Genomic DNA, 18123 nt, shown 5'->3' with positions numbered 1-18123 from the left:
TGGTTTGGGGGATGTACCTAGAGAGAAGTGTGAGCGTGTTAGGCTGTGGGAGGTATGTGTGTCCCTGCTAGGGGGTAGATGTTCCTGTGTGTCAGGGCAGGGGGAGGTGAACTTGTGTGTGAGGGGCAGTGGCAGGTGGACAACAGGTGTAGCTCTGTAAGGGGGTAGAGTGTGGCTGGGGCAGTGTGGAGGTGTAGTAAGGAGACGGGCAAGGGTGTGTGGTGGGGGGCAAAGAGAAGATGGATGGCTGCCTGGCCGCGGGGGAGGACAACTGGTTCTACCTGTGAAGGATGAGCAGCTGTGTGTGTGTCTGTCAGTCTAGGAGGACAGGGTGTGTATAAGGGGGAATGAGGCCGTCTGTCTGGGAGATCTCTCAGGATGGGATAAAGAGGGGTCGGTGTCTGTCACTCACTCAGCCAGTCAGTGGGCCTGGCCCGTGGAGGGGGAGGGGCGGCTCTGTGCTCCGGCCGCGAGCCCAGGGGGCGCCGGGCTTGGGCGGTCGGGACGGGGGTACCTGCCTGGGCCGGCTGCAGCGGCCGCTGTTACCTGTGGAAGGAGACGGCTCCTCTGTGCACCTTCCCCTGCCGGTTAGAGCAATTCACCGCCGCGCAGCAGATCACCATCTCCGGCCGGCTGGCCCTTCCCCCCAGTTCCCTCACCTCACCCCCCCCAGTCCCAGTCCCAACACAGGGGCCGAGGCCAGCCGTACAACAAGATGGCGGAGCCAGGTCACCTCAGCTGCCCCCCTTCCCTGGGGAAGGGGTTTCTGACTTCTGTACGGCGGTGCCGTCAACCAAGATGGCGACGACCACTTGGCCGCCGCCATTTTGGTCGAGGCTCTGCCGTACAGAGCCATCTACCGCGGAGAGGGACAGCTCCCAGCACCCCTCTCTGTACCTCGCTGGTTCTTTCTCGGAGGCGGGGGTTACGCTTGTGGGGAGCGGGTTTCTGTCTGGTGATTGTGACAGTCGGGGGGTTCAAATGGAGCACAACTGAAGCCATCGTGTTGGAAAAGGGCCCAGGCCTTTCCGGATCCGTACAACACGATGGTGGCGCCCACGTATCGGGTCTGCCCTGCGCCGGTATATAGGGGTGGGATGCGCAGTGGGCAGGGAGCCGGAAGGGCAAAGCATTTAAAGATCATTCGTCGCTTATTCCCCGCCCCCGGCTTCAGTCTAGAGCCACATGACTCCACCTCATTCTCAGCTCAAAGGGTCCGTACAGTAAAATGGTGGCCCCCGGGTAGATGAGGAAGCGGTGCGGCGCAGCTGAACTCGGCGAGGTTCCCTGTCGACCTATCCCGATTGAGAAGCGCAGTGAGTATCTCTCTGATTGGACGCGCCGGGCTGCCCGGCAGCAGCGGGGTAGGCTGTGGCCCTGTGTGTGTGTGTGTGTGTGTGGAGGAGGCAGCAGCAGTAGCCGCCGCCGCAGCTCGCGCTGCTGGCCTGGCCTGGCCCTGGGGCCGGGCGGGAGGCAGGAATCGTAGGATGGACGCAGGTGAGCGGTGGCGGGAGCCCGGCCTAGAGCCGGCGTGGCGGGCGGGCTGGCTGTGTCCCCGCTGCCCTGAGCACCGGTGTTAGCCCTCCTCCTCCCCGCCGGCACAGGATACGCAGTGGGGCGGGGGGTGGGATTAGAGGGTTGGGGGGCCCCGTGACTGGGGGTCATTTTCCTTTGGTACCTCCCATGGGGGGGGTGCGGTTTGAGGGGAAGGTCGCGTAGGATGGCGGCGGGGGCCTGGGGTCCCCAAGGTAGGGGATGGGAGTAGTGTGTGTGGGGGGGGGGCTTGGGGATCCCAATGCAGGGGTGGGGGGTGGAAGGTGGTAGGGGGTGTGTGCAGGTGGGGTCCCAAACTGTGGTTCATTGACCGTTGGTCACTGGCTGCGCCCATGGTGATGCTTTCTCACATCTTGCTGCTAACTCACATAGAAAGTTAAGAATACACTGGGTCACACACTTCTCTTCTAAGTAGGCTCTTCTACGGTGCTCAGCGTTGTAGGGGCTCTTTGCATCCCTCCTTTGTCTCCTACAAGCTCTATGTGTTTCACCCTCCTTTATTTCAGGGACTCCCTATAGCCTGACCCCTTCCCCATGTTAGGGGTTCTCTGTGACCCCCATTTGCACATGACAGGGGTTCTGGGTGTATCTTGTTTTCCCAAGACTCCCTGTTTTTTCTCTCACAGCATCAACATTTTAAGCTCAGTTAGTACAAGGGCAAAGCTAAAATGAGGGATACTATGCTGAAATGTGTTAATTTCTGCCATCAACCTGGTGTGTTCATAGGGGAAGAGGGGATGGCCCAGGACAGTCTCTATTAAAATGTGGCTCGTGTTATAAAAAAGTTCTACCAGAACTTGGCATTGGAGGTGTCAACCATGGTACGTGTGGGACACCCCCTTAACCATGCACATAGCCTGGGTTCTCCCTGGCATTAGAGAGAAGAGTGTGGCTTGCCCTAGAAGGGACACAAGGAGACAGGAGGGATATAGCATGTTATCATGGACACTTACAACTGTGGACACTCTGCAGATCCTTGATGCATTGTCTGTTTCTGACAGAGACCTAAGGTTTGGCTTTTATGTTTGGCAATGGTTACATAACATTTTATGCAAACAAAGTACCTTGAATTGAAACAGAACAGATCTATCTTCATCCCCAACCCCAGGCTATGCATGGCAGTTTGGGAAAGGCTGTATGTGCTGAGTGGGAATAGTCTGCTCCTATTAGGTGTGGTTCAGCATTTGAAATTAGCTTGGTCATCATCAGTAACGCTCTTTGGAAGCAGCATTTCTGGTTTCACAGGACCACCCTCCTTTCTTCTGCAGCCTGGTGTGTGTAGCCTGATGCACGCTGTGTGGACAGTTTATAGACTTTAGAAAAGATTCCTCCTTCCAGCTTTTCTCCTGTTTCTTTTGTAATTGGAGTAATGGAAAAGGGCACGTCACTGCTTCAGTGATGCTGGTTTGACTGCCTTGGATGTAGAAATTCACTGTAGAGGAAGAGCAGTTGTCTATACAATTTTTTTCCACTCTCCTGGGAAAGTTTTGCAGACTTATAGAGATACCACTTCCAGAAGTGAGATAGTTGGTTTCTTTCAATCACTGTTCATTTTCCCCTTCTCTGCTCTGATTGCCAGCATGGGAGACAATTAAGACCAGCATTAATGTTTTGTTATATTAGGAAATGGACTTAATCAACTCCTTGCAAACAATTGTCTGACAGCCATCATACAGTGGTAATTTTGATTCCTTCTTTCCAGGGCCACATGTAAGCCACTGAACCAAAGATGGACTCCATACCCTACTCTCATTAATAGAGCCCTGCAAATCTGTGGATATCCACTTTATATCCATAGACCATTTTTGCGGATTGGATGACTCTACTGATTAACATTCTCCTGAGCCATTCACAGCCCCTGCTTATTTTTCATCTTGGACCCATAACTCCTGTGCCCCAGGGCTGTTGACTTTAATTTTCTTCTGCAGTGCTAGTAGTATTAACAACCAGAGTTCTACAGCTGTGGATATTAAACTGGCTCCTTGACCAGTGCATCATAGCACATGAAAGCACAATATTTGTTTGCATTTAGCCTAGCGTGCCTGTTGATGGGGAGCAAGATGAATAATATAGCAAGTGAATAGTATGCAGAGCATATCTAGCAGTTTAGGTGTTATCTTATTTGGTACAAGTTTTATCAAGGGAAGAAAACCATGGTGTGATGTACAGTAGATCCTCAATTAGCTGAACTTCGCTTATCCAAATGAAAGTTGGCTCCTACAGGTTTTCTCTGTTGCAGTGTTCAGGAACTCTGCTGCAATGGAATTTCAGGACCTTCTTGGCCCTTTTGTCCTGCAACTCTGCTTAGCCAGTTAGATTTGGAGGGAGGAAGTCATCTGTTTCAATTAGAGGTCAACAGATCTTTAACTGTTTGCACTTACTGTCATGGGGCACTGACAGTAGAGGAGTTACCCTGCTGGCTGATTTCCTTCCCTATCTGAAGTACTTAGCTTTTCCTTTGAGATCTTTTGTTTGTCTGGGCCTTTCTCTTCTCTTTTACCTCTTAAACACAACAGGGGTTTAATTTTATTTAAGGCTTTTTGTGAGAAGTGTGTGCTGCTTCTTTCCCTGTAAAAATGGGGAGGCTTCAAACCTTTTTGTTAGATATTTTAACTAGGCATTTTTCAGCTACTAACAACTAATTGTATTACTTTAATTTTTCCCCTCTCATTGATGTATCTTTCTGTCTGCTGTTTCCTCCTTGTTTATCTCTGTAATGTACCCCATCAGCTCAGAGAGATGATCACATGATGCATTTGCACATATTCTCCTGCACAGTGACGCTATTCCTGGCAGTTCTGGCGTCAGTAGATTGAAAGAGAGTAGGCTTGGGGAAGCTGTTTTTAAAACAGTTGCTGGCACTGTCTGGAAAATACTATTGTGTGGAACAAGAGGCAAGATAGCTCTAATTTTGTGGCATTCTCCTACTTTGGTGATTTCAGAAAACCCCCCAGAGGGTATTGAAAAGCCAGGGTTTCCTGCAGTCTCACTCTACTTAAATGCCTTCCAGAGAGTGCTGGTAATAAATATATTTTGTTGAAATATCTTTATAGTGTTCCTATACAACTTATTCAGACCACCCATGCTTAAATCAGCTCTTCTACTTAGTGTGCACAAGGAAAATAATCACTTGCTGCACTCATAGGTCATGTTTCTGTTTGAGTCATCAGAGCTTTGATTTCTTACTAATTTTTAGATAGACACAGAAACAAACACTAGAAGTATTGCAATGACTTGCTGTTTTACCCTTTACAGAGCTAATGTTAATGTGGCTGGTAAGACTGCCTTACAGCAGTAAGAGTGACAGTCCTTGCATTTAGTAACTTAGTGTGATGGTTGCAATTTGACATGATGTACAAATCGGGAAATTCAAAGCCTGGTTCTGGCAATGACTAACTTGCTGCCCATTTGTGTGCACATGTGATAACTTTTCAGTGTGCTAAAACCGAACTAAACATCAATTTTTCATGTTTAAATTTTAGAAGTACCGAAGATGTCTGTTTTCACCTATAATCTTAAATTCATCCCCTTATGCACTAAAATATTATCTGATTATAGCATACAATTTCTCAAATAGTGCAGTATCATACAGTTGTTTTACAACCTTAATACATCAATGTGTAGAATCTCCTACCACTGATGCTACTGTTTATGCCAGATAAATTGACTCTAAAAGTCCTTTTATATACAAGATGCAAACAGACAGGTAAGGGATCATTTAGTGCATACCATACAAGACTGTAGGAGATGCATTGTATCATAATAAGAGAAAGTATGTTTTGTAATTATTGTCTTAAATGCCTGCAAAAGGGAGCAACTGTAGGTTGTTCTGTCTTAGTGGAATTAATAGTATTTTCTCACTTGAGTGCTGAACTGTGCAACCCTTATATTCTTAATGTAATTTTTTAATGGCTTAGTATGGAATTTCTTTTTCCTTTTAACTTGACCTAAGGCTACGGGTACACTGATGGCGGCAAAGTCGCCGCCGTCAGATCGATTTCTCTGGATCGACTGAGCGGTCAGTGAAGACCTGCTCAATCGATCCAGAAATCGACATACTAAGACCACCTTTGCAAGTGGTGTAGCGCTGCTTCGATGGGAATGTGGTTCCCATTGGCGCAGTGCAGTGAAGATGGCGCTCAGAAGAGGAGCCCAGAAGTCGATGGGAGTCACACAAATATTTTGCGTAGCTTGCGTAACTCCCGTCGACTGCCGCCGAATCCCGTAGATAAGTGTAGACAGGGTCAAAGTGATTCTTTGGGTCGGAGGCGGGGGAGATGGTGCTGCAATGCTGTGGTATATCCTATGCAAGATGTTCACTCACTAAGGCAAGGACTCTGTACAGCCTTGCGTAGTTCACATCATGCCTGGGTCCATGAGACAAGAGAGCCCTGCCTTCTTGAATCTGCGCTTTGCAGAGTTGAAAACGTTGTACTGGGCACATTTAGTCCCCTTGACTACCTAGGCAATAAATATGCACTGAATGAAGGTGGGCTGCCCTATTTAATGTGCACCTGTTATCTGCACACGTATCCATTGCAACTTTTCTCCCTTTCGGAATACTAGTAGATGGTTGTTAAAATACGCATATTCAAAACTTGTGGTGCAAAAAGCATTGTCTTCAGAGAAGCCTCATAACTCTGCCAAATCTCAACTGACTTTCAGCTGAACATTCAAAAGACTTTCTGCCGGCCTAATTTCCACCTTTTATTTCCAGCCATTTTGACTCTAAAGCGTCCAAGAAAGGAATTACTCCAACAAAACTCTAGAATGGAGAAAATATGTGCATGTATGCTTTTTCCCCACTCTTCTCATACTCAAAAATAGCAGAACTGTTTTGTTTAAACTTGTCTAGGTATTCATCTTTGGGTGTACAGCAGGTCTGGAGAATTTCAGCCCAGTGGGTGGAACTTTTGGAAAACTTGATCACCTGAAAATGGAGTTTATAGTGAAAATGCTCTGGTAATCTTAAATATACCTGGCACACTAGCATGCCCATTATAATGGGGAGTGTGTCATAATTATATTCACCAGGAACCATAATTTTGACTGTCCTGACATGCATGTAAAATCTTAACTTTCCTGTTGAATGGATGTCACATCTCACATTGAGTTGTCACCTATATTTTTCTTTAATAAGCAAGAGACCAGCTAGTGTATCTGACTGATTTCTGTTGAATGTGCAGTCTGAGATTCCGGTCGTGCACTTGAATCTGCATGGGTGAGCCTCTACATCTTGAGGGAACCCCGTTGCCGCCAATGGGGCTCCATGCTGATGCAGGGAACTGAGTGTGCAGGTCCAGTTGTGGGAATGGGGCCTTACAACTATTATCCTGGATGTGCATAGTGACTGTGTTCAAATAAAATTTTGCATGTTCTGGGGTCTTTGGATTCTGTGAGCACACTGTGCTCTGTAGTGTGCAGCTTGGGAATCCGATAGACATGCTTCACCTCTTCCCATGGCAACTTTCAGTGAGTTGGAAAGGGCCCAGCTGGTCTCTCACTCACCACTCTGCCAGCTTCAAATCACATGGTCCCTGTGTGCTTGTAGAAAAGAAAGTTGTGGAACATGTAAAATTTGAACTGAATGTATCAGCTACTGATTGGGAATTCAAAAAATGTGGAGGCTGATGGGAGAGTGATGCCTTGCTAAGGGTGCAGGTTCGTCCCAGGCCAGCCCTGAATAAGAGAGACCAGCCAAGCAAAGTTTAACTTGGCCATCTCAACCAGCTCATACTCATTTAATGTGCAGTGTTTAAGATATATGGGCAGAGATGTATATTGAAGGGGTAAAGGTGGAGAGTCATGTACTGTGTAAATACAGTCCTTTTTTCCAATTTATTTAAACAAGTATTTTCACTGAGTGCTTGATCCATGGCAAGTTTGAAAATCCTAAAAATAGAGCTCATCACTCAAAGATGGCTTAATACTTGTCTGAAAAGTGTCAACGTAAAAAACGTTAAGACTATCTCAAGTGAGTGCACAGAATTTTGCAAAAATTAATAATAAATTCACCTTTGGGTTGCAAATAAGCCTGTGCATTTGGGGTGCAGAAGGAGAAGGGTGAAGATTATTTTGGGTTCAAATACAGGTTTATGAAAATACCATCTGTCACAAATAGTACCAAACACACAGGGGCTTAGTGTAGACAGACAAGCATTGATAGCACAATTATCAGTTGGTTGTAGTAAGGAGAAGGTGAAAGAAGATAAACCAAAGTGTGGCTTGTTGATCGGTGGTGGTCTTAGACATGGTGGCTTGTTATATGGGTTTGGCTCTAATCCTTTTTTCTGCTGCTACATCATATTAATATTTTCCCATGCAAAGAATTGCTGTGCTTGCCACAAAGAAGTCATGCTATAGCAAGTGAGCAGGGAAGGCATTGCCCATGGGAAGAGAGGTGTCCAGGAGATCATTGTCTCTATTAAGATGTGGTCCATACTGTGAAAAATGTCTGTCCAATCAGATCTTAATTTGGAATTAGTCCCCCCCATTTATGTAGATAGAGCCCTATTACTTAAAACTACAGTTTACCAGTGATGGCAGATTGCTACGCTCAGATCATGACATTCCTGGTTAGAAAGACCAAGAGGCAGAAGATCTGAGTGGGACCTGTGTGGTCTCATTGACAAAAACATCTTGTCTGTCTTGTTTTTCTGAATGTAACATAGGTTAACCTGCATGGCTGAAAGGAGGAAGAGCAGAATCTTTTTGACCCTGCATATGCTGTTAAATTTTTTTAGTACCAACTGTAAAGGAATTATTGACCTCACCTGTAAAACTGTGATAACACTTAGCCAGGCTGAGCACTTGTCTACATAGTGTTCACAAACAGCTACTGTGCTTTAAAATCATAAGCTAACTTCATTCAAACTAACTTTCGCGTGTAGGCAAGCCCGAAATACAGTGGTGATAAACCACCAATTTCTAAGAGAACTGAATTTGTGTGTATAGAATTCTACTCATGAAATTAGAATGAAGGACAGTGAAATCAGCAGCACAGATGGCGACTGATAAATGGCCACTGAGTCACATCAGAAAGCTAAGAGGCAGACAGTAGACACAGTTACCGAGGGGAATGGAGTGTGCTGTGTGATTTCATGTCAGCTGTATCACTGGGTAATTTATGGAATCTTGTCTCAGCTAAAATAGTTGCTGAGAATATCTTGTCTGTACAGCACAACCACGTAAAGCTGTTACAATTTGATGTGCAGCTTGCTCAAGCTTATTCAAGAATGACACATGTAAAGTAAAAAGTGATTGGAACTGAGTCTTCTGACACATTTTTATTAAGAACATTTTTCCTGGGAGCTCAGATCAACAGTTACCAAGCCATATAGTGGAGCCCTGTTTTCACTAATATGTTGTGCAGAAGTTCCAAACAATAAACCTGACTAAGCATGCCATATCAGACTTGCTTGTTTGCTTCTGTGGAGAGACTCACAGCCCTGATTGGGAGCTTTGCAATAGACTACACTGCTGGGTTGTTTTGAAATGCATCAATAATGCTGGATATTTGTTAGAAAAACATGTTTAAGCACTGATCCAGGTCATGTTATGAAGGAAACTAGTAGAATGGATAATATACAAGCCTGCAACCTCTGGATTGGATGACTCAGCATAGATCCCATTTTTTTCACATGATTTGTGGTGTGATATGGATAAAGGGCATCATCTCAACTTTTCCCCAGCCAGCAGACTCTATTTTTTGAGCAGACTTTTGCATGTTTGGTTCTAACAAGGGAGCAATTTTCAGACCCACAGAAGGGTTTGAGAAGAATATTTAGTATCCATGTTAATTTAATTCTAGGCTTCTCACTGCACCACCAAAAAACTGTTTTCTCTGGGAGAAGGGACTTGTTTGTTGTTAATAACAAGTCTGGACATTCTAAAAGGGATATTAAATTTCGTGCTTCAAGGTTTAAGACCATGTCAAACTATTAGAGACCGAATTGAGACCTATGTTGGGGATTGGCAGATTATCCCACCTCTGCCTGTTGCAGCGTTCTTGCACCTTCCTCTGAAGCAGCTGATGCTGGCCACAGTCAGAGACAGGATACTGAGTCAAATGGACGTTTGGTCTGATTCCGTTTGGCGATTCCTGTGTTTTGGTTCAATGCTGAGCTTTTGCTCATTGATGCAGCAATTTTCTCCAGTTTACTGGTTTTATCAAAGCACTGTGATCTAGTGGGTAGAGCACTGAATTGGGATTCAGGAGACCTGCATTCTGTTGCTGGCTCTTCAATGACCTACTGGGTGACCTTAGGCAACTCACTTTCCCACTCTGTGCCTCAGTTTCCCCATTCCATCTTTGTAATGTGCTTTGAGATTGATTGATGTACAGCACTAGATAAGAGCTAGGTGGTATTCAGTATTAATGTGATCAATAGCACTCTTACCAAATCCTTACCAAAACCTCAACATGTATTACTACATAATTTAAACTGGAAAAAACAAACCACAGTGAATGTGATTTCTGTGTTTTCTGTTTCTCTTCAGCTACTCTTACCTATGATACTCTCAGGTTTGAGTATGAAGATTTCCCTGAGACCAAAGAGCCTGTTTGGATACTGGGGAGAAAATACAGTGTATTTACAGGTACTTCACTCACATACTACTACTTACACAATGCTTTTCAGGGCTTGAGGGCTTTACATACATCAACCCATCCTATGTAGTGTTTTGAACTCTTATGTGATCCCAGCTTTTTCTAAAGAGCAACCTGCAGAAGTGCAGCCCCTGCTTGCTAGCTGATAGGCATTTTGCTTACAATACATGCTGTCATGAGCTCCCCTGCTTGTTCCCAGGATAGCCTGGCCTCCTACCTTCAGGCGCTCCTGCTGCATTTTTGGAGAATATTTGTTGGCTACAGGGATTGTAGAACACCCTCTTCTCCCACTTTCCTGGCTGGAGATACAGGGCCACACTGCTTAAAGCAAGGGAAGACTAACGTTGGCAAGGAGAGACTGAAGTAGTAAAGACTGTTTTCTCCACACATGGCCCTGTTTTTTCTTCCCAGGCCTCTCCTGCCCTGCAGGCTGGATCTTTGACTGGTCCATCCTTCATGGAATATTTTCCTGCTCCTGTCAAGCCAAGCTCTGAATGAGGAGCAGTATCATCAGTGAAAGTGATTAAGTGATGGGATTTAGGTGGGGTTGGTGTCTTTCTGAGGGATGTCATTTATGTGCGTTTGTTTCTGAAAATTCTTCAGAGAAAGAGGAGATCCTGTTGGATGTGACCTCTCGGCTTTGGTTCACATACAGAAGGAACTTTCCTGCCATTGGTAAGTAGCAAAGACAGTTAAGAAAATAACTCTATACTGCAAAGGAGTCTGACTTGTCTCTTAGGACCTGACCCAACTGGAGCCTTTCCATTGAGCTCACTGGACTTCGGATCTGGGATATGTACAAGGTACCATCCTGTCAGAAGTAAGTATTTGAAGTGGAGTGGCAGTAAAGGACCGGAGTGCTTTTAGAAAACACACCGACCTAGTGCAGTGTTAAGGGAACACCCCAAGGTGTGAGGGGAGCCCCTTGTCAAAGCCACCACCTTCAACGCCTATCCCTGGCCTCTTAGCATTTGGTTACATCTTGGGCAATAGTGGATATGGAGGAAATGTACTACTTTGTCATAAGTGGGAAGTGGAGGGTTCAATGATTAGGGTGATAGTGTGGGACTCGGGAGAAACAGGTTCAATTCCTTGCTTTTTCACAAACTCCTTGTGTGTCCTTGGCTAACTCAGGCCTTGGCAACACTAGCTTTTATGCTGGCAACACTTTTGTCACTTGGGGGTGTGAAAAAACACCCCTATCGAGTGATATCAATTTTGCCAGTACAAGCCCTTGTGTGGACAGTGCTATGTTGGTGGGAGTTGCTTTATTATGTCAGTTGGAGAGTTCTCTCCCATTGACTTAACATGGCTACACTAGTGCTTATGCTGGCAAAGCGGATGTCGCTAAGGGGTTTGCTTTTTTTTTTTTTTTTTCCCCACACTCCTGAGCAACAAAAGTTTTGCCAGCATAATTGCTAGTGTAGGCAAGGCCTTAGCCTGTCTGTGCCTCAGTTCCCCACCTGTATAATGTGGAGAACAGCACTGTCCTGACTTACAGGGGTGTTATGAGGATAGATCCAGTAATGACTGTAAGGTGCCAGTACTGTGTTAACAGGGCCAGATAAATGCCATAGAAAAGAGGTGCTGAAGAGCGACAGATGGATCACGTGATGATTACTTGTTTTATTCATTCTCTGAAGCCTCTATACTGAGCTAGATGGACCATTGGTCTGACCCACTATGGCCATTCTTATGTACTAACCCCCTCTTTTTGTCCTATGACTGCAGATGTGTAAATAGGCAATACTCCTTTGAATGGTCCCTTAGAACATGTGTTAACTTCTTATGCCAAACAGTCTGTTCCACCTTGCATTTAACTGAGGCCTGGTCTACACTAGAGAGTTTTGTTGACAAAAGTCAGCTTTTGTCATCAAAACAGTGCTGTACACACTGCAATCACCCCTCCACCCCCCACCGACAAAACTGCCCTGTTTCTTTGACAAAATAAAACCACCTTGATGAGAGGTATAGGGCTTTTGTCAGCATAGCTAGGGCGATGCAGTGTCAATGTAGACAATGCGTCCCTTTACAGCGGTGGAGGGGCTGTCATTCTTGTCAATTTCACTACTTAAATTGACAAGGAAGCTGGGGTGGCTGGTTTCTGGCTCCGGATTGTGGGGTGGGACCAAGGAAGCTGTAGGCAGCTGGAGCCCGGCAGGGAACTGAGACCCTGCACTGCCCCTTAGGTCGATGGAAGTGCTCCTAGTGAGGACGCATTCCACCGACCGAAGGAAGGCAGTGTATGTCGGCTGTAAGTCAACCTCTATTGGTCGACTATATTAGACCTATATTAAGTCGACTTATTTTTTAAATGTAGACAATGCCTTAGGCCTTGTCTATGCTCGCGGTTATGCCGACAAAACACTGTCACTCTGGGGAGCGACATAAGTTTTGCCGGCATAAGTGCGAGTGTGGACGGCACTATGTCAGTGGGAGACGCTCATTTATTATGTCGGTGGGGGAGCTCTTTCCTCCCAACGTAACACGGCTATGCTCACGCTTATGTCAGCAAACACCCCTGAGCGACAAAGTTTTGCCAGCATAACCACAAGTGTAGATAAGGCCTGCGAATACCTTTCCCAGACCTGAAGAAGAATTCTGTGTGGCTTGAAGGCTTGTCTCTCACCTCAACAAAGTTGGTCCAATAGCAGATATTACCTCACTCGCTGTGTGTCTCTACTGTACTGGGACCAACATGACTACAACCACCCTGCATTCAGGGCAACAAGTTAAGTTCATCTAGGGTTTGTCTAATTTAGACAGTGAGGTTGAGATCAGATTGATATTTGCTAAAACGTTAACTAACCCTCATCTAATCTCTACACTAGGAAAAATTTTGAGACTGGTTAATCCCTTTCACTTCTATGTGCTCAGTCAAGGTTGAACCCAGGATGAGTCTAGGCTTCAATGCAACCAGCTAACATATTCAGTTGTGTCTGCAGTAGGTGTTCGGGGGATGTTTCAAATCCCGTTAGATAATTGCTTTTAAAGAAATGGAAGAGTGGACCATTCTGTACCCATTGTAAGTAGCCTAAAATTCCTGATATTTCTGAGTCTAAACCACTGTTCCATTGGTAGGGCACAGATCTATAATTCCATTTACACACTGTTATGGTTTCCTCTGATTTCCATCCCATTTTAATATATAAAATTGCACACAAAGAAAGTAGAGTCATCTTCAGGAAAAGGACCTGTGAGAAAGCCTTTGATCTAGTGGAGAATTTTCATTCTACCAGTACAATTCATTCCATTTGTACATATTCCTAGTCTGTTATACACAATTCCATGGTAGATACTTTAAGATGGAAATTTCTTTATTCTATCTCTATCTTTTATCATAGCACTTTGTTTTAGTTTGCATGCAATAAGATCATATGTAGATGTTTTATTTTACATTTTGTATTTCTTTATTTTGTGTTAAGCACAAGAACTTTGTTTCCCATTGCTGGAAGAAAGGGTCTCATCATTATTAAATTTGGAATATTCAACTCTCTATGAAGTGGAAGTGACCCAATATTGTATTGTAGGGATTGATAAGAACTTATTAGAAGAGAAAATTGGATCAGTTACTGGAAGGATTTAAGATAATTTGATTAAGAAATGTCACCTACAAAATTAATGCTAGCTACCTACCCTTTCTGCGGGTCTGGATTACCATTTAAGAGCAATCCTGTAGGGTTGCCTCACAAGAGGGGTTCTGGACACCAATCTTGCAATGTCTAGAGCAGTGGTTCCCAACCTTTTTGGGTCGAGGGCCACAAATATAATTTTTACAACTGTGAAGGGCCATCAGTGTATCAGATCATAAAAAAATGTATTGACATATTCACCATTAAGGACTACAAATCACTACATATTTAAAGTAAACATTTTGATGCTTCTGTGGTTATTTTTACATTCACTATTTTACACCTATGTCACACACTCACAGACAAAGCACTAGTGTAGATGAGTGACTGTCACTACACACTGAAGCACATGGCCTGGCACCTAAATCATGCTGGGTGGCCTGCTAAGTGTAGGCCAAACCATAAGGCACTGAGTTTGAGTCCTGCCCCTCCTGAAGCATAGTAGGTTCTGGTTGCTCTATCAGCCCCTCCCCGCCCCACTGCAGCCAGACGGAAGTTCAGCGAGGAGGCTTCCTCCTTGCTGATCTCCTGTCCCCCTGGCTGCAGCAGGGAAACTGCATGCATCCTGTAGCCCTGTGCACTCCAACTGGGTCCCTAGGCAGTGGTTCCCTTTTGCAGCCAGAGGAACAGGAAATCAGTGCTTCCCTCCCTCTGGTTCCAGGAGGGACCCCAGTGCCTATGGATGCAGGAGGAGCACTTTGCCATGCATCCTGCAACAACCAGGGGGAGGGGAGTGCTGATCTCCCATCCCCTTGGCTATAGCAAGGAGCCTGCCGCAGGGCTACAAGACCAGTGCAACACACTCCACTTAAGTCCTTAGATGGTGGCTCCCTTCTGCAGCCAGTGGGAGGGGAGTGGTGGGCCACTTTGAAAGACCCTACAGGCCACTTTTGGCCCCTGGGCCACAAGCTGGGAACCACTGATCTAGGGTGTTCAATGTTTTTCCATGCTCTAAGAAGTGCCAAAGCACAGAGAGGATTTTGTAGTATCTTTTGATTCCACCTTTGATTTTTAATATAACTTAATTCTTCTAGAGCTTTTAGCCAGCTGGGACTGTTTCTCAAATAGGCTTAGCGTGCAGTGGTGTGCAGATATGTCTCATTCAGCTCATCCCTGGTTCTATATGACCCCAGATTAAAACAAGCCCATTGAGAACTAATAGTTTTGAACAGGAGTTTGTGACAATGTCAGACCTAATGGCTACCAGAGAATGCTGGAAAGCTGATATATCAGCCCCAGGATCAGTAAGTCCTTTTTTCCCTGATAGCTGAGCAGGGGTTACTCTAGGTTAATTAACACACCTGGAGCCAATCAAGGCCCTGCCCAGGACTTGTTAAAAAGCCTTTTTCCAGAGAGAGGGTGTGGCTGGAGTTGTGGGAGTGAGGTGAGCTCCCAGGGGGTGTGAGCAAACAAGACACTGTCAAGAGCCAGGAGGGTGTAGGAGAAGGAGCAGAACATTGGCAGGAGAGAACCCTGCAGGTTCAAAGACTGGGGGAGGGAAAACCCTGCCCGAAGAGAGCAAAGGACCTTCCCCAGGCCTGGAGGCCTGAGGGAAAAGAGCCTGCCAGAAGGGGAAGATTGAACTGGACATTTGGTTTGGCACTATGATGCCTAGTGGGGCTGTCAGGAGTCAAGAGCCTCCCCTGGCAAGGAGTCCAAGGAAGGGCCCTTGTCTGAGCAGGGTACGGACATTGTCAGTGGTCACGGGGAAGTAACCCAGCGAAGCTAGCAGCTTTTCTGAAGCCATAGTGTTAGGCTGTAGTTTGTAGGGTCCCTGGTTTGGGGCCTGGAGTCAAGGGTGGGACTGGGCCCTTCCCCCACCCTTTACCAGCCATTCACTGGAGGGACAAGAGCCCCAGCGAAGAGGCAAGGGCCTCTAAGAACCAGAGACAGGACTGGGACCAGCAGGGAGCGGCCATCTTAGAGAGGCTGTATTACCCTCATCCACCACTAGAGGGTGGAAGTACTAAGGGGTGAAGCAGTTCCCCGACCTACCGCTAGAAAGAAGTGCTGGACCCACCTAGGTAGAGGAAGAGCTTTGTCACAAGCTATATAAGTTTTCTTGGATGACTTGGACCCATGATAGGAAGCATGATTGTTGGTGGGATGTGGTAATTGTGAGTGGTGATGTCGCTGTTGTGCATTATTTGAGGCAGAGATGGTGGAAGACGATAACATGTGAGCTCTATGTGGCTTGAAAACTTTTCTCTCTCACAGAGAAGTTGGTCCAATAAAATATTACCTCACCCACCTTGTCTCTCTGTTCCCCTGAATGTCAGTTAACTTAAACTTCTACAGGCTTAGTATTAGTGAACTTCATAAATTAACCTGGTTTACAGTAGAAAGTAGCAAGACCACAGAGGCAAACTTCCTCCTCTACTAGTGAAAAGAGGGACCCCCAAAAAGGTTCCTGGGAGAAGCACAAGATAGTGTCTGTGGCCCACCATGCTTCCACAACTCTTTAAATGTCTGCTTCAACACCCCTTTCAGTCTTTTCCATTCCCATTGCTGCACCTTTTTCTGTGCTGCTTCCATGCAAGCAGGGACTTTCCTAGGAAGCCCAAGATGTGACCTTACTATACCCAAGTAACCATTTGATCTGGGATATGTCTACACTGCAGAGTGAAGTCGATTTATTTTAAATAGATTTTCATCTGCTGAATTTTAGAAGTCGCAGGAGTGTGATCACACCATGCTCATTGCGTTGGGGTATTGCGTCCCCTCTAGCCATATTTGGGTCGACAATCAAAGCAGTGCACCATGGGTAGCTATCCCACAGTACAACTGGACAGAGGCAACCAACCTCCCATGATACAGTGTGCTCCCTCCCTTCTTGTCCCAAACAAATGGACAAATGCCTTTTCGCACTATTTTTCTAAACCCTTCAGTCTGTGCTGCATGCACGCCATTGCCAGAGAAGCATAGAGAAGCATTGCCGGAGAAGCCTGCTCAGCTCTGCACTATTGTTGTGAGCATCACAAACACCTCGTGACTTATCCTGTAGTACTTTCAAGGCTGAGACAGGAGCCGCAGCATGGAAAATTGTGATGTTACTGAGGCCGCCCTGCTACAAGCCATAGAGCGAAATAATTCCTGTTTGCTGCAGGCTGTCATGCAGCATCTTCAGTTGGTGGAGTGGCGGGTCTGGTCCTGGGAAACAAGCTCTGACTGGTGGGACTGCATTGTTACAAAGGTGTGGGATGATGATCAGTGGCTGCAGAACTTTTGTATATGAAAGGCCACTTTCATTGAACTTTGCGGAGAGCTGTCCCCAGCCCTGAAGCACATGAATACTTGCTTGAGACCTGCTCTGCAGTGGAGAAGCAACTGACCATCGCTCTGTGGAAGCTAGCAACCCAGACTGCTACCGGTCAGTTGGGAACCAATTTGGAGTCAGTAAATCCACTGTGGGAGCTGTTGTGATGCAAGTGTGCAGGGCCATTAATAAACTTCTGCTAAGAAGGCTAGTGACTGTGGGAAATGTGCAGGACATAGTAGATGGGTTTGTCGCAATGGGGTTCCCAAACTGTGGAGGGCGATAGGTGGCATGCATATCCTATTTTAGCATTGGACCACCTTATCACAGAGTACATAAACTAGAATGGATACTTCTCAATGGTGTTGCAGGGCCTTATGGATCACAGGGGATGTTTCACCGACATCAGTGTAGGGTGGTCTGGAAAGGTGCATGATGTGCACATCTTTACGAACTCAGGTCTGTTCAAAAAGATGCTGGCGGACACTTTCTTCCCTAACCAAAAATTAAATATTGGTGATGTTGAAATGTCAATAGTGATCCTGGGGGGTCCTCCCTACCGCTTGCTCTCCTGGCTAATGAAGCCATACACTGGGCACCTGGACAGCGAGAAGGAGCGTTTCAGTAATAGGCTCAGCAAGTGATGAATGGTGGTGGAATGTGCATCTGGCTGCTTAAAGGCAAGATGGCGCAATTTTCTCTGTAGGTTAGACCTCAGTGAACGCAACATCCCAACTGTTACCTCTGCCTGCTGTGTTCTTCATAACATTTATGAAACAAGAAAAGTTCTCCCAGGGTTGTGTCATGGAGGCTGATAGGCTGGCTGCTAATTTTGAGCAGCCAGCTTCCAGTGCTACACTAAGAGCCAACTGCAGAGCACTGTGCCATAGGGAAGCATTGAAAACCCATTTTTGGAATGAACCGCGGTAATGTACGTCTCTGGCACTGCTGTGCCTTCCATTCCCATCCCCCACCCTCACACCATCAGCCCCCTTCCCTTCTTTCACTGCTGGCAATCCCCAAGCTCTCCATGAATAAAGAGAAATGTTTTTTTAAGGAGTAAAGTTTTATTG

General features: G+C 46.0%; 2 protein-coding genes across 5 annotated transcripts in view; one reads left to right on the top strand and one right to left on the bottom strand.

Moving 5' to 3' along the window:
• THAP4 (THAP domain containing 4) overlaps positions 1-697 on the bottom strand; it is a 41691-nt gene extending 40994 nt beyond the window's left edge. For both annotated transcript variants that reach the window (XM_067538984.1, XM_067538985.1), the window contains exon 1: positions 547-697. In XM_067538984.1, coding sequence (XP_067395085.1) covers positions 547-623 — 77 coding nt within the window. In that variant the 5' untranslated portion in view covers positions 624-697. The remainder of the gene's footprint in view (positions 1-546) is intronic.
• Positions 698-1179: 482 nt separating this feature from the next.
• ATG4B (autophagy related 4B cysteine peptidase) overlaps positions 1180-18123 on the top strand; it is a 38224-nt gene continuing 21280 nt past the window's right edge. For 2 of the 3 annotated variants that reach the window (XM_067538989.1, XM_067538987.1), the window contains exons 1-3: positions 1180-1316; positions 10054-10152; positions 10766-10837. In XM_067538989.1, coding sequence (XP_067395090.1) covers positions 1247-1316; positions 10054-10152; positions 10766-10837 — 241 coding nt within the window. In that variant the 5' untranslated portion in view covers positions 1180-1246. Of the gene's footprint in view, positions 1317-1399; positions 1498-10053; positions 10153-10765; positions 10838-18123 lie in introns of those variants that run through there. The other variant, XM_067538988.1, reaches the window with a different exon arrangement.

This window comes from Emydura macquarii, unplaced genomic scaffold (assembly GCF_026122565.2).
Source record: "Emydura macquarii macquarii isolate MOO-44397 ecotype Brisbane River unplaced genomic scaffold, CSIRO-AGI_Emac_v2 contig_499, whole genome shotgun sequence".
Lineage (NCBI taxonomy): Eukaryota > Metazoa > Chordata > Testudines > Chelidae > Emydura > Emydura macquarii.
Note: the sequence above shows the minus strand (reverse complement) of the source record. Positions and strands in the feature narration are given on the sequence as shown.